Source organism: Mus musculus, chromosome 1 (assembly GCF_000001635.26).
Source record: "Mus musculus strain C57BL/6J chromosome 1, GRCm38.p6 C57BL/6J".
NCBI lineage: Eukaryota > Metazoa > Chordata > Mammalia > Rodentia > Muridae > Mus > Mus musculus.
Genome location: NC_000067.6, coordinates 53,211,916 through 53,238,122, shown reverse-complemented (window position 1 = coordinate 53,238,122; position 26,207 = coordinate 53,211,916). Strand labels below are relative to the sequence as shown.

The 26,207-nt window shown below is 40.7% G+C and overlaps 1 protein-coding gene across 9 annotated transcripts in view; it reads left to right on the top strand.

Moving 5' to 3' along the window:
• The window catches only part of Pms1 (PMS1 homolog 1, mismatch repair system component), a 107,845-nt gene that overhangs the window by 58,909 nt on the left and 22,729 nt on the right, over nucleotides 1-26,207 (top strand). For all 9 annotated transcript variants that reach the window (XM_006495942.4, NM_153556.2, XM_006495938.4 and 6 more), the window contains one exon: nucleotides 21,776-21,892. In XM_006495942.4, the coding sequence (XP_006496005.1) occupies nucleotides 21,776-21,892 (117 nt within the window). The remainder of the gene's footprint in view (nucleotides 1-21,775; nucleotides 21,893-26,207) is intronic.

The window sequence follows — 26,207 nt, the reverse complement described above, 5'->3', positions numbered from 1 at the left end:
AAAGCAAGAACAAGAGAGAGAAAAAGAATGGCAAAACCCCGTCCCTTTTAAGGAGAATTATCCTCCACCTAGGACATATTACTCCCTGATTGGCTGCAGCCCATCGGCCCAGTTGTCATCACGAGAAAGGCAGAACACATGGCGGGAAAACTGCCCCTGCACGTGTGCAGATTATGTTTACCACTTAGAACACAGCTGTCAGCGCCATCTTATAATGGCAAATGTGAGGGCGGCTCCCAACATCTCCCCCTTTTCTTTTAATAAGAAAATAAGAGCAATAGGCCACCCATATTAATGAGAGTGGAGATAGAGGTCAAATCCCCAGTGTGCAGGTAAAGGAGCCATGTACAGGATTAGCTCTTAGGCTCACAGGCTTTTACCCAGAGCAACCCTGACCTGCTCCCGTGTCGTTTTTCCTGGGGGAAGGGAACTAGGACACTGAAACTTCATGAAAGATGACATGTCTCCCTAGAATAGGCTCATATATGCCGCAGAGCCCTTCTACTGCAGTGCTTAGCCGTGCAACTCTCTCGGGCTGCTGAAGCACACTCACTCTATCCCGTGCAATGAGACTAGCCTCGTGGGGTGCAAGAGCTGAATGGCCAGCGACCTATTGCTTAAGCATAGATATATCAGGGGAAGCACCATGTTCTAGAGCTGCAAGTGCCTGGGCAATAACCACCTTGTCTCTCCTAGTTTGGGCCTTAAGCTTACAGACCAACCAGAGAAGCAACACTAATCCACAGCAAAGTGTATCTCCAAATAATCCCACCCATACCCATTCTTTAAAGAAGGAAAATGCTGAGGAGATCCAATTGGGTAATCCTTTGATCAGGGACAGGTCCAAGTGCGTGGAGTTGACCTGAATGATGGCAAGTCTCAATTCCCGAAGGGTCTGTTCAAATTCAGCCGTCCAATTCTGTAACATATACTGAGAAAGACTTTTTGACAAATTAGCTGCCCTAGTAAATTTCTCATACTGAATGGAAGTAACGCATAATGAGAGGTCCCCCAAGCTCCCGACAAACCCTGAGCCAGTCTTGTAAACCTTTGTTCTTTCTTGAGACTATGACCGCTCTGCACTCCTGTGTGGCTTGCTCATAAATGAGCTATTCTACCAGAGGTGCGGCTTGCTCTGAATCTGCAAAAATACGCTCTGCTGCCTCTGTCATTCTGGCCACAAAATCTGAGAATGACTCCTGAGGTCTCTGGACGATCTTTGTTAGTTGTCCAGTGGCTTCACCTGCGCGGGAGAGCGCCTTCCAGGCCCTAATAGCCTTTTCATCTGATTCAGAACTATTAAGAACTGGCTCCTTGAGCTCACCTAGTGATGAGTATAGGCTCCTTCTCCTAGAGACCTCCGCTGATTGATCTTTTTTCTTTTCCTTCCTTCTAATCTCTCCCCAGGTATTCTTACCTGACCTAAACTTTTCCTCGGGTTCAAGACCCGTGGAAAGGCCTGTATACTTATTTTGTGTACCATATATCCTCTTTGCTCCTACTCTCTCTCCCCACTTTACTTCTGATAGATTGTCTTGAATTTCATCCAGAATTTTCAGCCCTGCCTTAACCGCTTGATAACATGTGAAAAGGAACAAAAGGGCTTCTAACACTAGAAAAAGTTCAAGGCCAAACATACCTTGTAAAGCTATTTCCCACTTTACTTCTGATAGACTGTCTTGAATTTCGTTAGAAAGTTCAAGGCCAGACGTACCTTGTAAAGCTATTTCCCACTTTACTTCTGATAGACTGTCTTGAATTTCGTTAGAAAGTTCAAGGCCAGACTTACCTTGTAAAGCTATACTTACGGGTACCCTGTTCCCCAGCTGAAGAGTTCTGAATTCACGCAGTTGAATCCTTCTCAACAGTCTGTGTTGTGGGAACACTTCATTACCACCATTCCCCAGCTGAAGAGTTCTGAATTCACGCAGTTGAATCCTTCTCAACAGTCTGTTTTACGGGAACACTTCATTACCATGACCCGCAGTTCTGGTTCCGGAATGAGGGATCTTCCTTGCGCCGGTGATGGTTAACTCCCGTCCCGAGTTTTTCTTGTCCCGGGATCTTTCTTCGTCCCGGGTTCTTTCTTCCCGGGTTTCGGCACCAACTCTTGCACGCGTTCACGCGACCGGCCAGGAAGAACTCAGCAAACCGGAATCTTCTGCGGCAAAAGCTTTATTGCTTACATCTTCAGGAGCAAGAGTGCAAGAGAGCAAGAGAGCAAGAGAGCAAGAAAAAGAACAAGAACAAGAAAGCAAGAGAAAGAACAAGAAAGCAAGAGAGAGAAAAAGCAAGAACAAGAGAGAGAAAAAGCAAGAACAAGAGAGAGAAAAAGCAAGAACAAGAGAGAGAAAAAGAATGGCAAAACCCCGTCCCTTTTAAGGAGAATTATCCTCCACCTAGGACGTATTACTCCCTGATTGGCTGCAGCCCATCGGCCCAGTTGTCATCACGAGAAAGGCAGAACACATGGCGGGAAAACTGCCCCTGCACGTGTGCAGATTATGTTTACCACTTAGAACACAGCTGTCAGCGCCATCTTATAATGGCAAATGTGAGGGCGGCTCCCAACATTCCAGCCCTTTACTCTGAGGTAGTGTTCGTCTTGGACACTGAGGAGAGTTTCCTGCATGTAGCAAAATGCTGGGTCCTGTTAACTTATCCAGTCTGTTAGTCTTTTTATTGGGGGAATTGAGTCCATTGATATTAAGAGATATTAAGGAATAGTGATTGTTCTTTTTGTTTCTAATTGGTTGATTTCAGCCTTTTGGTTATTTTCTGCAATCTATTACTAGTGGGTACGTTTCTTCTTTTTGTTCTAGAGGTTTTAGGTATGTTGTCAAGCTGCTAGTGTATGTTCTCTCCAGTTTCTTTTTGGAAACTGGAGCTATGAGTAGTACTCTTAGGACTACTTTCGTTGTGTCCCATAAGTTTGGGGATGTTGTACCTTCATTTTCATTAAATTCTAAAAAGTCTTTAATTTCTTTATTTCTTCCTTGATCAAATTATCATTGAGTAGAACATTGTCCAGCTTCCATGTGTATGTGGCCTTTCTGTTGTTTTTGTTCCTATTGCAGACCAGCCTTAGTCTGTGGTGATCTGATAGGATGCATGGGATTATTTCCATCTTGTTATATATGTTGAGGTCTGTTTTGTGACTGATTTATATAGTCAATTTTAGAGAAGGTACCATGAGGTACTGAGAAGGAGGTATATTATTTTGCTTTAGGATGAAATGTTCTAGAGATGTCTATTAAATCCATTTGGTCCATGACTTCTTTTAATTTCAATGTATCTCTATTTAGTTTGTGTTTCCCTGATCTATCTATTGCTGAAAGTGGGATGTTGAAGTCTCCCCCTATTATTGTGTGGGGTGCAGTATGTGCTTTGAGCTTTATTAAAGTTTCTTTTATAAATGTGGGTGACTTTGCATTTGGATTGTAGGAATTCAGAATTGAGAGTTATTCTTGATAGATTTTTTCCTTTAAAGAATTTAAAGTGTCTTTCCTTATCATTTTTGATAACTTTTTGTTAAAAGTCCTTTTTATCCCATATTAGAACGGCTACTCCAGCTTGTTTCTTGGGACCATTTGCTTTCAAAATTGTTTTCCAGCCTCGTACTCTAGTGTAGTGTCTGTCTTTGACACTGAGGTGCGTTTCTTGTATGCAGCAAAATGCTGTATACTGTTTATGTATCCAGTCTTTTAGTCTGTGCCTTTTTATTGGGTAATTGAGTCCCTTGATGATATTATGACATTAAGGAGATATTAAGGAATAGTGATTGTTGCTTTCCTTTATTTTTGATATTTTTTTTTTTATGTTTGTATGGCTATCTTCTTTTGAAAGCCTGTTGAAAGAAGATTACTTTCTTGCTTTTTCTAGAGTGCATTTTCTCTCCTTGTGTTGGAGTTTCATCTATTATCATTTGTAGGGCTGGTTTTGTGGCAAGATATTGTGTCCATTTGGTTTTGTCATAGAATATCATGGGTTTTCCATCTATGGTAATTGAGAGTTTTGCTGGGTATAGTAGCCTGGGCTGGCATTTGTGTTCTCTTTGGGTTTGTATGATGACTGCCCAGCATCTTCTGGCTTTCAGAGTCTCTGGCAAGAAGTCTCGGGTAATTCTAATAGGTTGAACTTTATATGTTATTTGACCTTTTCCCCTTACTGCTTTTGATATTCTTTCTCTTTCAGTTTAGTGTGTTTGGTGTTTTGACTGTTATGTGACAGGGGGAATTTCTGTTTTGGTCCAATCTATTTGGAGTTCTGTAGGCTTTTTGTATGTTTATGGGCATCTCTTTCTTTAGGTTAGGGAAGTTTTCTTTTATAATTTTGTTGAAGACATTTACTGGCCCTTTAAGTTGGGAATTTTCACTCTCTTCTATACCTATTATCCCTAGGTTTGCTCTTCTCATTGTGTGCTGAATTTCTTGGATGTTTTGGGTTAGGATCTTTTTGCATCTTGTATTTTCTTTGACTATTATGTCAATGTTTACTATGGTATCTTCTGCAACTGAGATTCTCTCTTCTATCTCTTGTATTCTGTTGGTGATGCTTGCATGTATGATTCCTGATCTCTTTTCTAGATTTTCTCGCTCCAGGGTTATCTCCCTTTGTGATTTCTTTATTGTTTCTATTTCCATTTTTAGATCCTGGGTTGTATTGTGCAGTCCTTCACCTGTTTGGTTTTGTTTTCCTGTAATTCATTAAGGGATTTTTGTTTCCTCTTTAAGGGTGTCTGTTTACCTGTGTTCTCCTGTATTTCTTTAAGGGAGTTATTTATGTTCTTAAAGTTATCTAACATCTTCATGAGATATGATTTTACATCATAGTCTTGCTTTTCCAGTGTGTTGGTGATATCCAGGGATTGCTTTGGTGGGAGATCTGGGTTCTGATGATGCCAAGTAGCCTTGGTGTCTGTTGCTTATGTTCTTTCCTTTGCCCCTATACCCAGCAAAACTCTCAATCTGGTTATTTCTGGTTTTAGCTGGTCTTGCTGTCTCTGACTGTGGCAACATCCTACAATCCTGTTTGTCAGTACTCCTGGGAGATCAGTTCACTCCAGGAGGAATTTGGATATGGAGTCCTGTGGCCCAAGATCAGCTCAGGGGTGCAGAGGGAAACCAGAAGGATCCCATCTCAGGCTGTTCCTTGGTTCCGGTGTTCTGATGCCTCGGGGGTGGGGTGAGGGGTAGGGGGTCCCTCTTGGACCAGGAGTTGTAACAGAAGTGGTGGTATTACTTGTGCTCACAGGTGTGTCAGCACTTCTGGGAGACCAGCTCTCTCTTGGTGGTAATGTAGCACAGGATCAACTCAGGGCACTGTGTCACAAGGTCAGTTCTGAACGAAGGCAGAACTGGGAAGGATCCTGTCCCAGCTTGCTCCTGTGTCCTGAGGGTTCAGAGATGGTCCCTCTGAGCAGAAGTGGTGGTCTTATCTTCCCTCACAGGCTTGTCCACACTCCTGGGATACCAGCTCTCTTCTGGTGTTATTTGGATATCTTCACTTCTAATTGTAAATGTTAATTCTATTCTGTTCTCTTTCTTTGAAGATAAGTGGCTAATAAATCTCCATTTAAAAAGTTAAGAAATTCTGAAGACTTTATGTCAGTGGGACAACTGGGTAGAGGGAGCGTGTGGCATAGCAGTCTTTAAGCTCTCTATTGGTTTACCATATTTAGTTTGTCTGAACTAATTATTTGTGCCATGTAATTACTGCTTTATTGATCCTCTAGCCAAATAGATTTTTTTTACTTACTTATCCTAATTTTTAAACTTACTCCAATACTCTGAATTTTTCTAATAGTAAAACTCATCTGAAAAAAAATTTCTCAAATCTGGATTTTTTTTTATTTGGGCTAATGGAGATTGGTCAAATCTTCATATTTTCTTGGGGTATTTTCTGCTCCAGCAGTATTTGTTTTTTGCAGATATCTACATAGGCCTTGATACATTTTATGTCTTGCAATATTGTAATATAATTCTTCTGAAAGTTCACATATCCAATCATAAAACAGTAAGCTATTCTTTAAACTTGAACACTGAATTTTTTTTTATTGTCGACCAAATCTTTTAGCTAATTGTGTTTTTAGTCCTATAACATTCTATTTTATCCCTAGATGATTCCAAGAGTTTAATTGGACCACCCAGTCAGTCAAATTTTAAGTATTGAAAAGGACAAGCTGAAGTTGGGATCTCTTGCTTTTTAATACAGTGCCATTCTCCTCACTGTGGTTTCCTCCTCCCTCCCAGCTCTTTCCAAGAGTTATGTGCCAATGTGAACTTGGAAGAGAGAGAGAGTTACCTTGTGGAAGTGCAAGGACCCTTCTAGGTGAAAAGGTGATGAGAGTTTGAAGATCCAGTGTCATCTTTATATGCTGTCAAAGCTGACAGGAAGGAACAGCAATTTCAGGCTAGTTTTACAGATGCACTTTAGAGTCAGGCTTATACTTAGGCCATGGCAGGTGAGCATCTTGCAAGTGTATTGGTTTGGTACTAGCTTGTACTCAGATGTATACTGATATTGGTATACAGGGATGGAATTTACCCCTGTGCAGAAGTTCTCCCCTGTTCTGAATAGGTGTTGCAGCTTAGTTGTTATGAAGTATTCTAGAGTTGAACCCTGATTTTGTTAAAAATCCATAAGAATTAATGAGAATAAATGTTGAGCTCATTCCTGCTAGGAATTCATATCTATACTAAACGTCAGATACTCAGGTGAAAGAGGCACAGTCTTGGAGAAAAAAACAAAACAAAACCAAAAAAAACTCCTGTGAATAGGGGATTTTTGATGTGAGTTGAGAACTTCCCAGAGGCCTTCAGTGGTGCTGTCAGATAAAAGCTCAGAGCTGTGGGGTATGAGACTGCTTCTCTGGACCTTCACTAGCAGACATTAGTACCATTGTCTCCATGTTCTGGTGACTGTGACACTTCCAGAGCTGTAGAATCTGGCTACACCCATAGCCAACCTTGAATGGGTCACTTCTTTAGAGCCACCAAGACCAAGTTCATGTTTATATTCATGCCTGACTGTGTCAGGCACCAGGAGACGCTTCTCCTTTCTGAAATGCCTTCTTTAATGGCCAACAGAAAGTAAAATTGCTATTCCCTTAGCCTGTCTCTATTTGCTGTAGCTGAAATCTGACTCTCTTTGAGAACTCTCTGTCCCCAACAGCTCTTTCTGGTGATGACTGATTTATTTCATCTATTCTTCAAATAATTATGTTTCATTGCTACTTCTTAAACATTCTTGCAGATTCAAGTTCTCATCTTATAACCCAGACTGGGACTTGGATTTCCTGTGCCCCTGTCTCCACTTCTTCAGGGTTGGGGTACTAGGCATGTGCAGGCCTAGCTCAGACCATTCTTTTTTTTCTTCCCCCACCTTTTTTTTTTTTAATTACCCTTATTTTCGGTAAACTACACGGTACACTGTTATCACCTTCTCTTGGTCCCTATTTGACTTCTACTGCTTTCCCACTTAAATGTACATGTTTGATTAACCCGGTATGTTAAAACCATGTGTTTTTCATCTCAGTGTGCAAAAGATAGAACATGTATCCCAGCTATGCAGTACCACTTTAGATTCATAATCACTGATCTTTTACTTTTTTGTTTTAATGTTTATTTATTGTGTGTTTGTGTATAAGTCAGAGACAACTTTGAGGAATCCATTTTCTCCTTCTATGTGAATTCTGTTGTTTGGTGGCAATCACCCTTGCCCACTGAGCCATCTCAGTGGCCCATGATCACTCTAATCTTATACTGCCACTTTCTTGGCCTCCTCTATCAGCACTTGTGCTTCTGACAAACTTTGTCATACTCCATGGATCATATAGGAACCTTACTAAAATTGTGTAGTCCAGGGAGATCATAGGAGGAGAAGTCATTTCAGTCAAACCCCAGTTAATACATTATGAGTTCTCTTTAAAGATGGAAAGTACCAGGTAACTATTTTATATCCCTTCTCATCTGATGATCTTGCTTCATAGTAAGAAAATGGCGGACATCAGCAAGTCCTCACTCTCTGCAGTGGTGTCCACCCAGGTGTCCTTCTTTTCTGTGCCTGTGCATGTGCTCCGTGCTCCTAAAAGCCAAGAGAGTTGTCACTACATATTCAAATATACGCTTCCATCTCTCTCCTCCTCCCCTCCCATCCTCAGCTCCTTTATTTCTGTAATAAATTCCATTGTCTCTTGAACCTACCCCAGCAGGGCTATCAACAGTGTTTTAATCAAGGTCACTATTGCCCTCCAGGTTGCTAAGTTCAGTGGTTTCTACCCAGTCTTTACTAGTATTTGGCATAATTCACCTCGCCATCTTCACAATAGGTTTTTTTTTTTTTGTGTGATATTTTTAGTAATTCTTTGAGAATTTCATGCAGTGTATTTTAAACACATTATCCCCAAGCCCCTCTTATTACCTACCACTTTATCCAACCTCCCATCCCTTCCCACCCAGCTTAGAGATTTCTTCTCTGTTCTCATTTTTCTCCAAGTAGTGAGTTCAGTCGGTGTTGCCCGTTTAATCTTGGGAATGAGGCCTACTTGGGTGAATGCTTAGCCTACCAAGGGTCACATTAATAAAGAATTCTGATTTTTGCCCAGCCAGTAGCTATCAAATGCTAATAGCTCCTTATCCACCCACTCCCCCACCTTGCCGAGATTCTGCCTGGCTAGAGCTTGCTCATATACACTGTTACAATCCCTATGAGTCCATTTGTGCATCTGCTTCGTTGTATCTGGGAAACAGTCTGATGATATTGGCCTCTGGCTCTTAGTCTCTGCACCAACCCTTTTCTGCTTGGTCTCTAGGTCAGCTTTTCTTTCTCTATTCCTCGTCTCCCAGTTTTCTATCACCCCTAATAATCCTAGTCCTTAGCTTTTCTACAGATAGTAATTTAAATAACATTTACAATTCTCATGACATTAAATCCTCATTATATATTGACTGTGGGAAGCCACATGTGCCGTTGCAAGGTGGCGCTGGCTACTGCTGGCCACCACGCATACATAGGTGGTAAAGTTCTTTTGCCAAGATGAGGTTTTGAGAATTAACCAAAATTAACCAATCAGATGAGAGAGAAGTTAACCAATCAGATGTAGGCATGCAAATGAGGTGATAAGCATAACCCAAGCACAACCAATCCGGGTGTGAGACACTCCTCTCCTAGGCCTATATAAGCAGCACCAGTTCTGGGCTTGGGGTCTCTTCGCCTCTGCAATCAAGCTCTCCCAATAAACGTGTGCAGAAAGGATCCTGTTGCAGCGTCATTCTTGCTGGCCAGTCGGGCGCGCACAAGAATTGACAACTCCCAAGTTTATATATTCCTGCTAGAGAAGCCACGAGCAGCTCATAGACCTGTGTGGCCACCATTCCAGTGCTTCTCTGGGAGTACCCATTAACTAACATACCACCTCTCCTCCCAGATATTTTTTTTTCCTCTTTCTCTGTGAAAATTAAGAAATCTTTTTTTTCAGTTAGTAAACTAAGGGCCTTAGGATTTCAGTAGTAAAATCTAGAAGTCTGCCTTCAAATGGAATGTGACTGCTTTCATGATGCCTGGGCCACCAAATGCTTCTGCCACCATCACCTTTCACCTAGATTCTCCTACTAGTGTTCTAATGCCTGGCTGTCTTCATGTCCTACCCCTAGAAGAGATATATGAGAGCAGAGAGAGGTCCACTCAAAAGATAAGAGTTTCCTATCACCATTTTTTTTCCTGAATTTCTGTTTTCAGGTTTGGAGATGATGGATGATGGGGATTATATATTCAGGATTAAGAAACTCTGGTTAATCTTTTAAGAAGTACAAAGTCCATCCATCTGTCATAATCTTCAGTGCCCCCCCCTCAAAGGATAGATAACACCAGCTACTTTGATAGCATTTGAGGTGGCGAGGATGACAGGGTAGAGTCCCTTCCATACAGGTTCCAGGATCCAGGCAGGGATCCTCTTTATCCAAATCAAGTCTCTTGGCTGGAACTGGCGAATGGGGTCAGAGGTGGGAGATGGCAGGATTCCCTTCACAGTCCAGTTAGTGGCCTGGTGAGCTTCCTGTAGAGCCTGCAAGGATTGGAAAAGGAGTGATTAGACATTTCTGCCTGGGAAGTATTTTGGAGTTTGGGGAGAATGGGAAGTGGTCTTCCAGACACTGAGCAGGACAAAAAGGAGGAAATTAACACAATTTTTAACCAGTTTCCAGGACAAATTTGGTCAGTCTTAGGAATTCTATTCCTCCTTTCTACCTGACACAAGCTCTATGGCCCATTCACACAATGTAATTTCCAAGTAATATATACTACCCTGCCACATTTTGAGACACTTTGTCAGACATCAAAGCCATCTGGAAAATTCACATTTAGTTTTCTGAAGGTTTCCACACTAACTTCCAGAGTGGCTGGACCAGGTTGCAGTCCCACTACCAGTGACTGAGAGGGTTCTCTCTTCTCCACATCCTTTCTAGCATTTGTTGTCAGCTTTTTTGTTGGTCTTCACCATTCTGACTTGGATAAGATGACATCTCTGTGTTATTGTCACTTGGATTTCCTTAGTTGTTAAAGACAATGAACATTTTTAAATTATTTCTTAGCCATTTTTTATTTCTTCTTTTGAGAATTCTATTCACATCCCACACCTGTTTTTTGAATAGATGAGTTGTTTGTTTGTTTTGACTTTTTTTTTTTTTTTTTACTTCTTTCTGGATATTAATCCTCTAGACATCTGGCAAAAATTATCTTCCCTTCATTGGCTTCCTCTTCACTCAATTGATTGTTCTTTAGCTTTGAAGAGCTTTTTAGTCTTATGAGGTCCCAGTTGTTAGTTCTTGTCCTTAATTTCTGAGTAAATGTGGTCATATTCAAATAGTCCATTACTGTACCTACATCGTGTAGAGTATTGCTATTTTTCTTCTACAGCTTGAGTGATTTCATGTTTATGTCTCTGATCCGTGTAGAGTTAGTTTTTGTACAAGGTAATAGGTACAGGTTTAATTTCATTCTCAAAGAAGCTTTTTAATTTCACACAATCCCAGAAGTAATACTTTTAAAGCGAAAATTTTATCACACAAGTAGAAAGTTTTTGCTAAGCAGGCAGACTGAAGAGAAATCCTAATCAATTGTAGGCTAGGTATATTTATTAGTCCCATACTTTCCACTTGATTAAGAAACAAACAGAACAGTGAAGAGCCACACTGTAGAGATGTTTGTGTGCCTCTTTCTTTGCAAGCCTCATTTACAGAGTTTTGGAGAAGTAAGAGTGCTTAGTTCAGGTTGATCCCTAGTCCCGATACCATAAAATACGGGCTATGCCTGTAGTATGCAGATCAGAAGTTCAGTCACCCTTGGCTGTGTGGTGAGTGTAGCACCAGCCTGAGCTCAGTGAGAACGGGACACACTGCCTCAAAAACAAGACACTTTAAGCTGCATGATTAAACATTTCCCATATAGCTCTCTATGTGACTACATTAGTTTTTTTGTTTATAAATTTTGAGTAATTATATGAATTTTAAAAGTTTGAATCTCCCTCTCCCACTTTCTATATAAAGACATGCCTTTTATACATTGAGGCAAATTTCTAATTATTATTTTTGTCCTTTATCTGGTAGGGAAAATAAACTCAAATCAGCTTTAACATTAAGGACAATAAATTATGTGAACTATAGGCCTATCAAAATTCTCCTTTTCATCTTAGAAAAGACTTAGGACTATGGCCTTAAACATATACACTTTTACATTCTGTATCAGTATTTCAAGTACAGCACCTAGGGATAGGGGGTTATCTCAGCAGCTAAGAGGATTTGCTGCTCTTTCAGAGTTCAATTCCTAGCATCCACACTGGGAGGCTCACAAAAGCCTTGTCATTCTAGCTACAGGAAATCCCTTGCCTCTGGCCTCAGCAATCACCCGCACTGGCATGCACATTTCCCCCTACACACACACACACACACACACACACACACACACACACACACACACACACAGTGAAAAATAATTTTAAAAAATCAATTCCTTAAATACAGCAGTTGAATTTCATACTGGTAGCATGTACTTTTTTTTTTTTTTTTTTTTTTTTTTATAGAAAGCGATGCCTGTGGTCAGGGAGAATTAGCAGTGCACTTTTTGGTAACTGCATTTTTTTGTGTATACAAATTCCCTGTTCAAACAGTGTATATCAGTGAAGTGGGATGGGGACAAGATCTATTTGACCAACTTCAGTCAGTCTTCAGACGGTGTGCATGTAATAATCTATTCTTGATGGTGCTTCTGCACTGTCATCAGACTGCCCAGAGTCCAATTCTCACTTGGCACACTCAGATGCTGCAGCTTTGTGTGACCTAGATAGAGAACATATGGAGGTGTGTGTGTGTATTTTTAGCATATGTTAAGCTTTCAGCCTAAGGGCAAGATATACAGAACACTTGAGGAAGTAAGAAGATTATCTCTGTATTACTAGAGTAGTGTGGATGATCTAGAACTAACGTTTTTATTAAAAATATATCAAATTTTCGGTTTCTTTAATAATGGATTTTGTATGGAAAACAAATATTTTCTAGGGAAGACTGGAAGTTTTGCTTCTTGGCAGCTGTTTGTATTATTCATTGCTGGGCCACATGATACTAAGTTTGGGCAATGCCCCTAAATTGATTCCCTTGCAGAGGCATGGCAGTTCATACTGGCAGTGTTCACATTACGGTAAAGAAAAAACAAAAACATATTTATTGTTCTTGTGTGGCTCCAATGTTCTAAAACAAGTTTCCTAAAGTCATCTTATATACTGACTTCAGCAAACCCAGCAGTGAGACTGGAACCTTGGCATTACTCAGCAACTAAGATTTATTCACGAGGCAGCTCTCTAACATCAGCCAAGGTCCATGGTGTGGGATCACAGCTTCATAGTTACATTTCAGACACAGGTAATTGAAGTGGTTTCCTCACAGTTTTACGTAGATATGATAGTAGGGATGAGACTCTGTAGTTGACCAGCATGTGTTAGCTCCCTTGGGTTTAATCTCCCCCAGATGGAAAGAAGGGAGGATGGAAAGCAGGGAGAGGAAGGGGGAGGGGAGGGAGGAGAGAGAGAGAGAGAGAGAGAGAGAGAAAATGAAGTTGATTTCCCTATGCCAGAGCGAGAGTGCTGGTGCAGCTGTGCAGGGTGCAGCTTCTGTGACTAACATTTCATTGTGCATCAGTTTGTTACAGGGCATTTCATTTCCATACAGCTGCAGACTGTCCAGAACCTTCTGCCTACTCTGTTATTTAGAATATTTCTCCTTAAGTCACCACTGTACCTATAACAGCAGCCACCACCAGCATTTCTTTCTTTTTGAAGTTTAATGCACATAGAGATTATATGCTACTCAGCTGTGCTGGTTTAATGAAAATAGGCTCCATTGGTTCACAGGGAGTGGGCACTGTTAGGAGGTGGGGTCCTGTTAGAGTGCATGTACCCTTGTTAGAGGAAGTGTGTCACTGTGAATGGTCCTTGGGTTTCAGAAGCCCAAGTTAGGCCCAGTGTCACTCTCTTTTCCTGTTGCCTGTCAATCTAGATGTAGAAAACTCAGCTTCTTCTCCAGCACCAAGTCTGTCTTCACTGACATGGTTCCCGACATAAAGATAATTGACTAAACCTCTGAACCTATAAGCCAGCTCCAATCACGTTTCCCTTTATAAGAGTTGCTTTGATCACGGTGTCTCTTCACAGTAGTAGAAACCTTACAACAGCAGCCTAGAGATACCACATGGCCCAACACTTAGGCCTTAGGTACTTGTCCAGGAGAGATGAAACATGTCCACACAACAAATTCAGGGTTTCTAGCAGTACCATTCATGATGGTCCAAACAGGAAACACCCAAATAGCCATACACTTATGAAAAGACCTCAAACATGTGTCATGAATATTCCTCAGCCACTGGAAAAGGATAGAGTTATACACCACTCATGAAATTTCAGAACATTGTGCAAGTCTTAATAAAATACTCCATTCTGTGTGATTGCATTCATATAACAGTCGAAACATAGGCAATTTTATGAAGAGAGTAGTAGTTATGGAGAGATGAAAGGCCATTCCTGTTTGGAGTGATAATTTTTTCTAAAATTGAACAAATGCTACAAATCTGTAAGCACACTATGTAACAAACTACAGCACAATAAAACTGTTTTACTTGAAGGAAGCAAAGATGGCTTCAGATTTCCTTGAGTAACATAGCGAAGTCTGCACTTATCAGCAGGCACAGAGTAGGGCAGCTAGTGTTGGGAACCAGTGAGAAAGCTCACTGTAGCTCCAGCTTTCCCCAGAAAACTTCAATATATAATTCCTTAGAGCACTGGTTCTCCACCTTCCTGATGCCATTACCATTTAATACAGTCCCTCGTGTTGTGGTGACCCCAGCCATACAACTATACTCATCACTGCTTCACAACTGGAATTGTGCTACTATTAGGAATCGTAATGTAAACATCTATGTTTTCCAAAGGTCTTAGGGTGCCCTGTGAAAGGGACATGACCCACAGGTTGAGAACCAGTACCTTAGTGGATCATCTGTGGAATCCAGTGCTGCCCTTGATATGAGGGACTCAGCATTGAACAAGCTGAGCGCATCATTTTTCTGTTGCCCACCAACCTGTTCTAGTGATGTGCTATCTTGCTGAGTGGGGTTCCTGACGTTTCAGCTTCTCAGGCCAAAGCCTGGAAAACCTCCACAGTACTTTTGTTCAGCACTTGAAGTCACCACATTATATAACATTTCTTTCAGATCCTTTACCTTGCTTTTTGTATGTGTATGTTTTTCCCTCTTGCTGGTTCGTTATTTCAGGTTTAATGCCATAGCTTACAAGGGAATTGCCTTTACAATCAATAAATAAGGGAATAAATGAGCAAACTAGAAGTATAATTCTTTTTTTTTTCCTTTTTTTTTATTAGGTATTTTCCTCGTTTACATTTCCAATGCTATCCCAAAAGTCCCCCATACCCACCCCCCCAATCTCCTACCCACCCACTCCCCCTTTTTGGCCCTGGCGTTCCCCTGTACTGGGGCATATAAAGTTTGCAAGTCCAAAGGGCCTCTCTTTCCAGTGATGGCTGACTAGGCCATCTTTTGATACATATGCAGCTAGAGACAAGAGCTCCGGGGTACTGGTTAGTTCATATTGTTGTTCCACCTATAGGGTTGCAGTTCCCTTTAGCTCCTTGGGTAATTTCTCTAGCTCCTCCATTGGGGGCCCTGTGATCCATCCAATAGCTGACTGTGAGCATCCACTTCTGTGTTTGATAGGCCCCGGCATAGTCTCACAAGAGACAGCTATATCTGGGTCCTTTCAGCAAAATCTTGCTAGTGTATGCAATGGTGTCAGCATTTGGAAGCTGATAATGGGATGGATCCCTGGATATGGCAATCACTAGATGGTCCATCCTTTCATCACAACTCCAAATTTTGTCTCTGTAACTCCTTCAATGGGTGTTTTGTTCCCATTTCTAGGAAAGGGCAAAGTGTCCACACTTTGGTCTTCCTTCTTCTTGAGTTTCATGCGTTTAGCAAGTTGTATCTTATATCTTGGGTATCCTAAGTTTCTGGGCTAATATCCACTTATCAGTGAGTACATATTGTGCGAGTTCCTTTGTGATTGGGTTACCTCACTCAGGATGATGCCCTCCAGGTCCATCCATTTGCCTAGGAATTTCATAAATTCATTCTTTTTAATAGCTGAGTAGTACTCCATTGTGTAAATGTACCACATTTTCTGTATCCATTCCTCTGTTGAGGGACATCTGGGTTCTTTCCAGCTTCTGGCTATTATAAATAAGGCTGCTAAGAACATAGTGGAGCATGTGTCCTTCTTACCGGTTGGGACATCTTCTGGATATATGCCCAGGAGAAGTATTGCGGGATCCTCTAGTAGTACTATGTCCGATTTTCTGAGGAACCACCAGACTGATTTCCAGAGTGGTTGTACAAGCTTGCAATCCCACCAACAATGGAGGAGTGTTCCTCTTTCTCCACATCCTCGCCAGCATCTGTTGTCACCTGAATTTTTGATCTTAGCCATTCTGACTGGTGTGAGGTTGACTCTCAGGGTTGTTTTGATTTGCATTTCCCTGATGATTAAGGATGCTGAACATTTTTTCAGGTGCTTCTCTGCCATTCAGTATTCCTCAGGTGAGAATTCTTTGTTCAGCTCTGAGCCCCATTTTTTAATGGGGTTATTTGATTTTCTGGAGTCCACCTTCTTGAGTTCTTTATATATATTGGATATTAGTCCCCTATCCGATTTGGGATAGGTAAAGATCCTTTCCCAATCTGTTGGTGGTCTTTTTGTCTTATTGATGGTGTCTTTTGCCTTGCAGAAGCTTTGCAATTTTATTAGGTCCCATTTATCGATTCTCGATCTTACAGCACAAGCCATTGCTGTTCTATTCAGGAATTTTTCCCCTGTACCCATATCTTCGAGGCTTTTCCCTACTTTCTCCTCTATAAGTTTCAGTGTCTCTGGTTTTATGTGGAGTTCCTTAATCCACTTAGATTTGACCTTAGTACAAGGAGATAGAAATGGATCAATTCTCATTCTTCTACATGATAACCACCAGTTGTGCCAGCACCATTTGTTGAAAATGCTGTCTTTTTTCCACTGGATGGTTTTAGCTCCCTTGTCAAATGTCAAGTGACCATAGGTGTGTGGGTTCATCTCTGGGTCTTCAATTCTGTTCCATTGGTCTACTTGTCTGTCACTATACCAGTACCATGCAGTTTTTATCACAATTACTCTGTAGTATAGCTTTAGGTCAGGCATGGTGATTCCACCAGAGGTTCTTTTATCCTTGAGAAGAGTTTTTGCTATCCTAGGTTTTTTGTTATTCCAGATGAATCTGCCGATTGCCCTTTCTAATTCGTTGAAGAATTGAGTTTGAATTTTGATGGGGATTGCATTGAATCTGTAGATTGCTTTTGGCAAGATAGCCATTTTTACTATATTGATCCTGCCAATCCATGAGCATGGGAGATCTTTCCATCTTCTGAGATCTTCTTTAATTTCTTTCTTCAGAGACTTGAAGTTCTTATCATACAGATATTTCACTTCCTTAGTTAGAGTCACGCCAAGGTATTTTATATTTATTTGTGACTATTGAGAAGGGTTTTGTTTCCCTAATTTCTTTCTCAGCCTGTTTATCCTTTGTGTAGAGAAAGGCCATTGACTTGTTTGAGTTAATTTTATATCCAGCTACTTGATTGAAGCTGTTTATCAGGCTAATGAGTTCTCTGGTGGAATTTTTAGGGTCACTTATATATACTATCATATCATCTGCAAAAAGTGATATTTTGACTTCTTCCTTCCCAATTTGTATTCCCTTGATCTCCTTTTGTTGTCTAATTGCTCTGGCTAGGACTTCAAGTACAATGTTGAATAGGTAGGGAGAGAGTGGACAGCCTTGTCTAGTCCCTGATTTTAGTGGGATTGCTTCAAGCTTTTCACCATTTACTTTGATGCTGGCTACTGGTTTGCTGTAGATTGCTTTTATCATGTTTAGGTATGGGCCTTGAATTCCTGATCTTTCCAAGACTTTTATCATGAATGGGTGTTGGATTTTGTCAAATGCGTTCTCTGCATCTAACGAGATGATCATGTGGTTTTTGTCTTTGAGTTTGTTTATATACTGGATTACGTTGATGGATTTCCGTATATTGAACCATCCCTGCATCCCTGGGATGAAACCTACTTGGTCAGAATGGATGATTGTTTTGATGTGTTCTTGGATTCGGTTAGCAAGAACTTTATTGAGGATTTTTGCATCGATATTCATAAGGGAAATTGGTCTGAAGTTCTCTATCCTTGTTGGGTCTTTTTGTGGTTTAAGTATCAGAGTAATTGTGGCTTCATAGAATGAGTTGGGTAGAGTACCTTCTGTTTCTATTTTGTGGAATAGTTTGTGAAGAACTGGGATTAGATCTTCTTTGAAGGTCTGATAGAACTCTGCACTAAACCCATCTGGTCCTGGGCTTTTTTTGGTTGGGAGACTATTAATGACTGCTTCTATTTCTTTAGGTGATATAGGACTGTTTAGATTATTAACCTGATCTTGATTTAACTTTGGTACCTGGTATCTGTCTAGAAACTTGTCCATTTCATCCAGGTTTTCCAGTTTTGTTGAGTATAGCCTTTTGTAGAAGGATCTGATGGTGTTTTGGATTTCTTCAGGATCTGTTGTTATGTTTCCCTTTTCATTTCTGATTTTGTTAATTAGGATGTTGTCCCTGTGCCCTCTAGTGAGTCTAGCTAAGGGTTTATCTATCTTGTTGATTTTCTCAAAGAACCAGCTCCTTGATTGGTTGATTCTTTGAATAGTTCTTCTTGTTTCCACTTGGTTGATTTCACCCCTAAGTTTGATTATTTCCTGCCTTCTATTCCTCTTGGGTGAATTTGCTTCCTTTTGTTCTAGAGCTTTTAGGTGTGTTGTCAGGCTGCTAATGTGTGCTCTCTCTAGTTTCTTTTTCGAGGCACTCAGAGCTATGAGTTTTCCTCTTAGAAATGCTTTCATTGTGTCCCATAAGTTTGGGTATGTTGTGGCTTCATTTTCATTAAACTCCAAAAAGTCCTTAATTTCTTTCTTTATTCCTTCCTTGACCGAGGTATCATTGAGAAGAGTGTTGTTCAGTTTCCGTGTGAATGTTGGCTTTCTATTATTTTTTTTTTATTGAAGATCAGCCTTAGTCCATGGTGATCTGATAGGATGCATGGGACTATTTCAATATTTTTGTATATGTTGAGGCTTGTTTTGTGCCCAATTATGTGGTCAATTTTGGAGAAGGTACCATGAGGTGCTGAGAAGAAGGTATATCCTTTTGTTTTAGGATAAAATGTTCTGTAGATATCTGTTAAGTCCATTTGTTTCATCACTTCTGTTAGTTTCACTGTGTCCCTGTTTAGTTTCTGTTTCCATGATCTGTCCATTGGTGAAAGTGGTGTGTTGAAATCTCCCACTACTATTGTGTGAGGTGCAATGTGTGCTTTGAGCTTTACTAAAGTTTCTTTAATGAATGTGGCTGCCCTTGTATTTGGAGCATAGATATTCAGAATTGAGAGTTCCTCTTGGAAGATTTTACCTTTGATGAGTATGAAGTGCCCCTCCTTGTCTTTTTTGATTACTTTGGGTTGGAAGTTGATTTTATTAGATATTAGAATGGCTACTCCAGCTTGTTTCTTCACACTATTTGCTTGGAAAATTGTTTTCCAGCCTTTTACTCTGAGGTAGTGTCTGTCTGTCTTTTTCCCTGAGATGAGTTTCCTGTAGGCAGCAAAATGTTGGGTCTTGTTTGTGTAGCCATTTTGTTATTCTATATCTTTTTATTGGGGAGTTGAGTCCATTGATATTCAGAGATATTAAGGAAAAGTAATTGTTGCTAGAAGTATAATTCTTATGTAAATGTTTTTCTGAGCGTGTACTTCACAGCATTTTCAAGACTGGAAAGTAACCATACCACAGTGAGTCCAGCAGAAACCACAGTTCCCAGAGACCTAAGGGCACATTTTGTGAATGAAATTTGCTAATGTCTCACGCTCATGGCTGGGAATCTCTGCCTGGGATAAATACTGTAACCATGGTTTGTTTTTGTTTTCCTAACTTCAGGTCTCACTAAATCACTCTTGCAAAACTACCACATCTGATCATGTTTTATTCTTAGTTAAGATTTTTCCAGTATTATATATAAGAAACAGTAAACGTGCCATGCTGTGCTCAGCCATTCAGAATGTTGCTCGTGTACATTTAACTTCATTTCCAGCCTACTCTGCACCTTCATACTTTTGTGTATACTGTTCCATCAGCCAGCAATGTGTTCCCTGAACTTTTAAAAATAAATTCATTTAAACTGTAATAAGAAGTTCCATGGGACATCACATGGCCACAAATGGTAATTATTAAAAAATGCATTTGTCAGTCAAACACTTTACTGTTTGAAGGCGTCTTAAACTCCTTAAATTTAAGCTGGTTTCTAAATTACTGCTTCCTTTGACTAGAAAAAAAATATTGGAATACGAAATATAGGTTTAAAGCCAAATCGGGGTTGGGGGTATAGAATCGGTTCCATGACTGACTGTTTATTTAATAAAGTTGGTTTCTTTGAGCTTAGGTTTACTCAAGATAATGGCTATCTGAAATGATTGTGAAAAATATACCTTAGTTTATGGATCAGAGGTGCCTAGCAAGCAGTGAATTATTCCTTAGTTGTAACTGTCTGATGGTGTAAGTAGAACTCTTGGAATGGGCACAGGTCCTCCTTTACATTCTCGGTCATTTGTCTCACTGTGTGGTTGTTCTTTGAGAGTCCCACAGAGCACATCCTCCCCTCCTGCTCTTACCAGGAGAATGTCCCAACAGCATGGCCCTGGGAGAATGTCCTGACAGCATGGCCTGGCCTTGCTCAGGACTCCTGACTGACTTGCTTTGGTTCACAGCGCGGTTCACTCCTCCTCTCTGCACCTTTCTCTTTTTTTCCCTGTCTTTGTATATCCCTACCCTGTGTGTAATAAACCTCTTCCTCCATTTATTATACTTTTCAGAAAAAAAAATAGAAAATTCCCGAAGAGTATACAGGTTTATTGAGCTGTCAAAGTTCTACATTGGATTGAGAAGAAAAATTTATTTACATGGTTTTAGCAGCCTGGTTTATTAAAAACTTCTTTTTCTGATACTGGTTCTGTTTTTCTGGATAGCATAAACAAATGAAAGACCTAAGCGAGCGCAAGTGCACGCACGCGCGCCACACACACACACACACACACACACACACACACACACACACACGATGAACTTACATGCCTCAGGCCTCCACACACACTGGCTAGTGTACTTCCTTGCCTTCAATAGTGCCCTGACTATCAGTCAGAGCTCCTGAGGGAGATGCGTGAGCCTATTATTTGACCACTACTCAAATTACTGCAGTTTGGCCCTTCTTGCACTTCTAGAACTGTGGCCACTCTCCTGACTATTAAATACAGTGGTCACATCTTTGTTGCTGCAGAGAAGGACCTGCTTGCTGTCAGAGACTCTTCTGTGAACGACACTGTCCTGTCTCTCCTCTTCACTCTCTGTGACCTCTCCTGCCCCCCCCCACTTGTCCCCAAGATGCTGATGATGTTTTCTCTTAAGTTCCTTGAATATTTTTATCAGGACATACAAGAGACTGGGTGAATATTTGTTGGATGGATGAATGTTTTCTATACTGACAATTTCTTAAGTGTTTTCAACTCTAATTGGACACAGCAACCTTTGGTCTGGTCTCTTGATTGTGTCTCTTGATCTACCTACAATGTGCAGTAGGGAAATGGATCTACTCACTATGCAGCATTTATTTATGTGAGATTCAGCTAATTTTAAGTTCTCTGTTTACTAAAAGTACCTGAACACGTCATTTTAAAGTACTTTTCTTTTAAATTTTCACAACGGTTTAAATATTTACAGTAAGCCTACAGCATAGCTGTCAGTTCTGGGAGGAGGGGGAGAAACCTTAATTGTAAATACACTGTGAAGTATGTATTCTTAGGGTTAGAGAGAGAGTATCCTGTGAAATTGTAAGGAAAGGACTGGGGGTTGATCAGGTTACACATTTCTGCATGTACAGCTTAGAATGTAGAACCAGGGTTTGTTTTTTAGACCATAGCTCGTGAGTTCCTTCTGAATGACACAGTAAACTTCAAGGATAAATGCTACATATGTGAATGCTGTAAGTTTTTGAGTTTACTAAGTCTTAATTGTGCTACAACACATCTATGTTTTCTTCTCCCTAGGCAGTTATTTGGCAGAAAAGCAGAGTTCCAGATCACAGGATGGCTCTAATGTCGGTTCTGGGAACTGCTGTCATGGGCAACATGGAATCTGTTGAGCAGCACTGTGAACAGTCGCAGGTACACAGCAAAATTCACCTTTCACAACTCTCACTCACGGTGAGGTAGGTCGTCAGTAAGATGTATTGTAAGGCACACAACAGAATGCAAAGCCGAACTTCCCTGCCCTGGTTTCCTTTTCATTTAAGTTGATTTTTTTTTTTTTTGAAAATTAATTTTCAATTTAGGATCTTCCCTTTACATTATAGAAAAAAAGAGCAGCTCTTGTTTATCCTTTGTCTTTCTGATTGTGAATATATGCTCAGGTTGCCTTCTGTTGGTCTTTCAGCCTTAGTGCCATTTGGCTCTGTGTACTGCCAGATGTTGCCACCTCACTGAACTTGCTTCTCCTTCATAATTTCATCAGGTGTGTGTGTGTCTGTGCGTGCATACACATATACATACATGTGTACATTCATTGTTCTGGGCATTGAACCTGGAGCCTGGTGTGTGCAACAGTCACTATTACACTGAATTGTGTTCCAAGTCCTTCCCCTCCCCCACCCCATTTTTATTTCTCAGTCATGTCTTGCTATGTTGCCCAGCAGAGGTGTGAACTCTGTAGAACTTAGAGTTCACCTACCCTGTTCTTTTAGGATCTAGGGCTACAGGCTTGGGCTGCCAGTCCTGTCTTTATCCTATTTCATATATAGTTTTCTTTCTCAGAGCTTAGGGTCTAACCTAGCACCTCACAGCAGTGGTGGGCCTTCTGCCACTGGCCTCTGTTCCAAGCCCTGTGGGCTTTTATGTTTATGTGCTTATTTGTCTCCATCTTTGCTCCAAACATTAATTATAAAGACCCACTTAAGTCTCAGCTTAGACGGAATATAATTATAGCTATACAAAGTCAATACACAGTCCAGCATTACACTAGGATTGCATTTCCTCTTTAAAGATCCAATATTTTCTCTTTTTTTTTTTTTTGGTTTTTTTGAGACAGGGTTTCTCTGTGTAGCCCTGGCTGTCCTGTAACTCACTATGTAGACCAGGCTGGCCCCGAACTCAGAAATCCACCTGTCTCTGCCTCCCGAGTGCTGGGATTAAAGGCGTGCGCCACCACGCCCGGCAGTATTTTCTCTCTTATGCCACACAAATGAGAATATTCCTACTCTACCAACTGAATATATTATCCTTTGTTATATTCCCATCAGTTACTCAAAACCTACGTTGTTTTTCCTTCTCTTTGGGTTTTATGTGTTTTATTGCATGTAAACTCTTACCTAAGATTCCAGTGTCTAATGGTCAGTCAACTTGTCTTTTTCTTTTTCTTTTTTTTAAATTTTATTTTATTTTAAATTTATTTTTATGCTCCATATTCCATCCCCCACCCCCATTCCACCCTCCATCTGCTCCACATCCCATACCTCCTCCCCACCCCATGCCGTCTCCATGTGGACGCCCCCACCCCCACCCCACTTGACCTCTAAACTCCCTGTGGGCTCCAGTCTCTTGAGGGCTAGGTGTATCATCTCTGAATGAACACAGACCCAGAAGTTCTCTACAGTCTTTTGTTTTCTTGTCTTTCTTTTTCGGGTATTCATTCTGACATTCTTTCTGCCTCCTCTTGTGTAATGGCCCCTGAGCCTTGGTGCCGTGATGCAGCAGTTTTATGTGGGCCTAATCCCACACCAGCACTTAACTCTTGTCATTTTTGTGGAGTTTTGCATTAACACCCCACTCCAGTAAGCTCCTCTGATGAAGTCTAGATGCCGCACAATCCAGGGGTACAAACAGTGGTAGAAAGCAGTTTGACAACATGGCCTTTTAGCAAAACTGTAGTAGTAGTCTGTAACCTCCTACGGCCCACGATTTCCCAGTCAAGGGCCCTTAAGCAGGCTTACAGAGCTAGGCATGAGTTTCCTGTTGTGGAACAGGCCTCAAATACAATTAGAAAATGGCTGCTTGCCTCAATTCCAGTCTACCAGCATTAACACTAGAGGCTGTGTCTTGCCTCTGAAGTTTTTGTTGTAGTTAGCAGTATTCACAGCTTGGTAAAACTGTTAATAAAACCCCCACCCCAACCTATATAGCAACTCTGACAGCTGGGCAATAGGGAAGAAGCTTGCAGCTCAGCTCCACCTTCGTTTTCATGCCCTGTGACCATAGTGTGTAATCTTTAGCAGTTTTTACAGCTGAATTCATGTGGGCAACCAAAGGCAGTCCCCATCGTCTGATGTTCAGGTGCCCCCGGGCCTCTCTGACCACTCACCAGTAGAAAGGTTTCCCAAAGCTGCTACTGTGGTGTTCCTTCACTAAGGCATGGCTTCTAGGAGAGCATCACCCATGCCATGGAGGGCATCTCCTTTCAAAGGTTATGTTTTAGACTATATATTTAGTAAGTTAATAGAACAGTTGGTTTCTATATAGCTTTTTTTATATCCTCTTAGTATTGTTTGCCCCTTCTATCCGCCCACCTCTTCCCCCACTTGTAATTTTTATAAGGATTATGTATGTTCACTACTGTGCCAAGGACTTAATGCTTTCAATCTGGAGACACATTTTTCTTAGCTATATAGGGTTTATACTAATATCTATTAACAGTTTTTCTCTTTCTCTCTCTCTCTCTCTTTCATCCTATTTCTCACTCTTTCCATCTTCGTATGTCTTTATATCTTCAAATTCTTTTGTTGTACTTTACATAAAAAGGCAAGAGTATTCAGCTTCCAAGAATATTTTATTTAAATGCTGTTTTATAGCTCCTTAGTGTGTGTGTGTGTGTGTGTTTGTTCAAAAGCCTGAATCTTTCTAAAGATAAAGTTTTGTTTTTAAAGTATTTCATAGGAGACAAGTTTTGTTTTGCTTAGAAGGTCTTGTTACTCTAAATCTCTGGTTCTCTCTCCCTGTTTTCCTTTTGTTCCAGACTTCTGATTCTTTGTCTTTTTGCTCTGTGAAAATTTTAACTGGGAATGTGTGTTTGTGTCTGCTGTTGACTCTTAGGTTCATGTTGAGTGATACTTGCCTGCCTGCCTGTCAATCATCTGATTATCCATCCATGTACCTACCCATCTATCCATTATCTATCCATCCATTTCCATCAGCTCCACTGGGATCTTCCTTGCTCTTTTCCTGCCTTCCTTTACTTTAATTTCAAAGACAAAGTTACATTAATTGTACTTGATTTGTGATACATTGTCACTATGTAGTTTCTTTAGGCAAGAGACCTTTTATTTCTTGCTATTTGACTGATCACTTTGAGCCTACTGGTTCTCTAGTGTTATGATGCTTTTGGTATGTGAGTTGGAATAGTCAGTGAAAATCTAAATTGTCCTTGTTTCCCTTATTTTCCTGGGACTTGTTTGTTTGTTTGTTTGTTTGTTTGAGACAGGGTTTCTCTGTCTGGAACTTACTCTGTAGACCAGGCTGGCCTCAAACTCTAAAATCCACCTGACTCTGCCTCCCAAGTGCTGGGATTAAAGGCGTGCGCCACCACGCCCAGCATGGGACTTGATTGTGTGTGTACTTGTATTCTAGATACTCCAGACGTCCTGCTATGATCAGTAGTCTGGTAGTGTTGGATATCACATGGAAGTTTGTTAGGATTGGTGTCAAAGGCCTGTTCTTAGGTCAGCTGAGGCAGATCTGTAGTTTTACCAAGTCCTTACATTCAGGTGTGGAAAGCAGTTGTCTAGACTTTTATTAGCTGTGATTGGATATGTGACTGGGATTCTCATGAGTCAGCCCTGCAGCGGATAAGTTTTTTCACTCTGTTTTGAGACATTACCAGATAATTTTTTTTTTAATTTAATTTTTGGGTTTTTGTTTTGATTTGTTTTCCCCTGGTTTTGGAGACAGATTTATATAAAGACTTCTGGTAATCTCTCATAGACAACAGGAATTTTGCTTTGTCTTCACATGCTTATTTTTGCATGGAAGAATGTATAATACATGTGTTAACAATGTTCTAGTTCAAGTGCTGAAGAATGTCTGCTAACTTTAGAATGTCTGTAAGCAATCGCAGTCAGATCTCTCTGCTGTTCTTGTTTTGTGTCATTCTGTTGTATTTCTGTTCCACCAGCCATCCGTCAACACACCATACTCTGGCTTGTATTCATGACTTTTCTAATGTCAGAATTTCCGCGAGTGTTTTTCATTCTTGGCAAAACCAATCATATTTCCCACGCCACCCCCACCCCCACTACTGGCTACGACCTCTCTCTTTATTCTGTCCCCCAGTACACATCTTCTATTATAAAATTTGCCCACATATTTCCCCTTTTGAACTGGAATGGTTGGCCATTGGGAATGTTGGATACAGAGTATCTATTTATCTCTTCCCTTTGTGGTAAGGGTCTTTTTTGTATGTACTTAGTTCTAGGAAGAATCTTTGTTATAAATG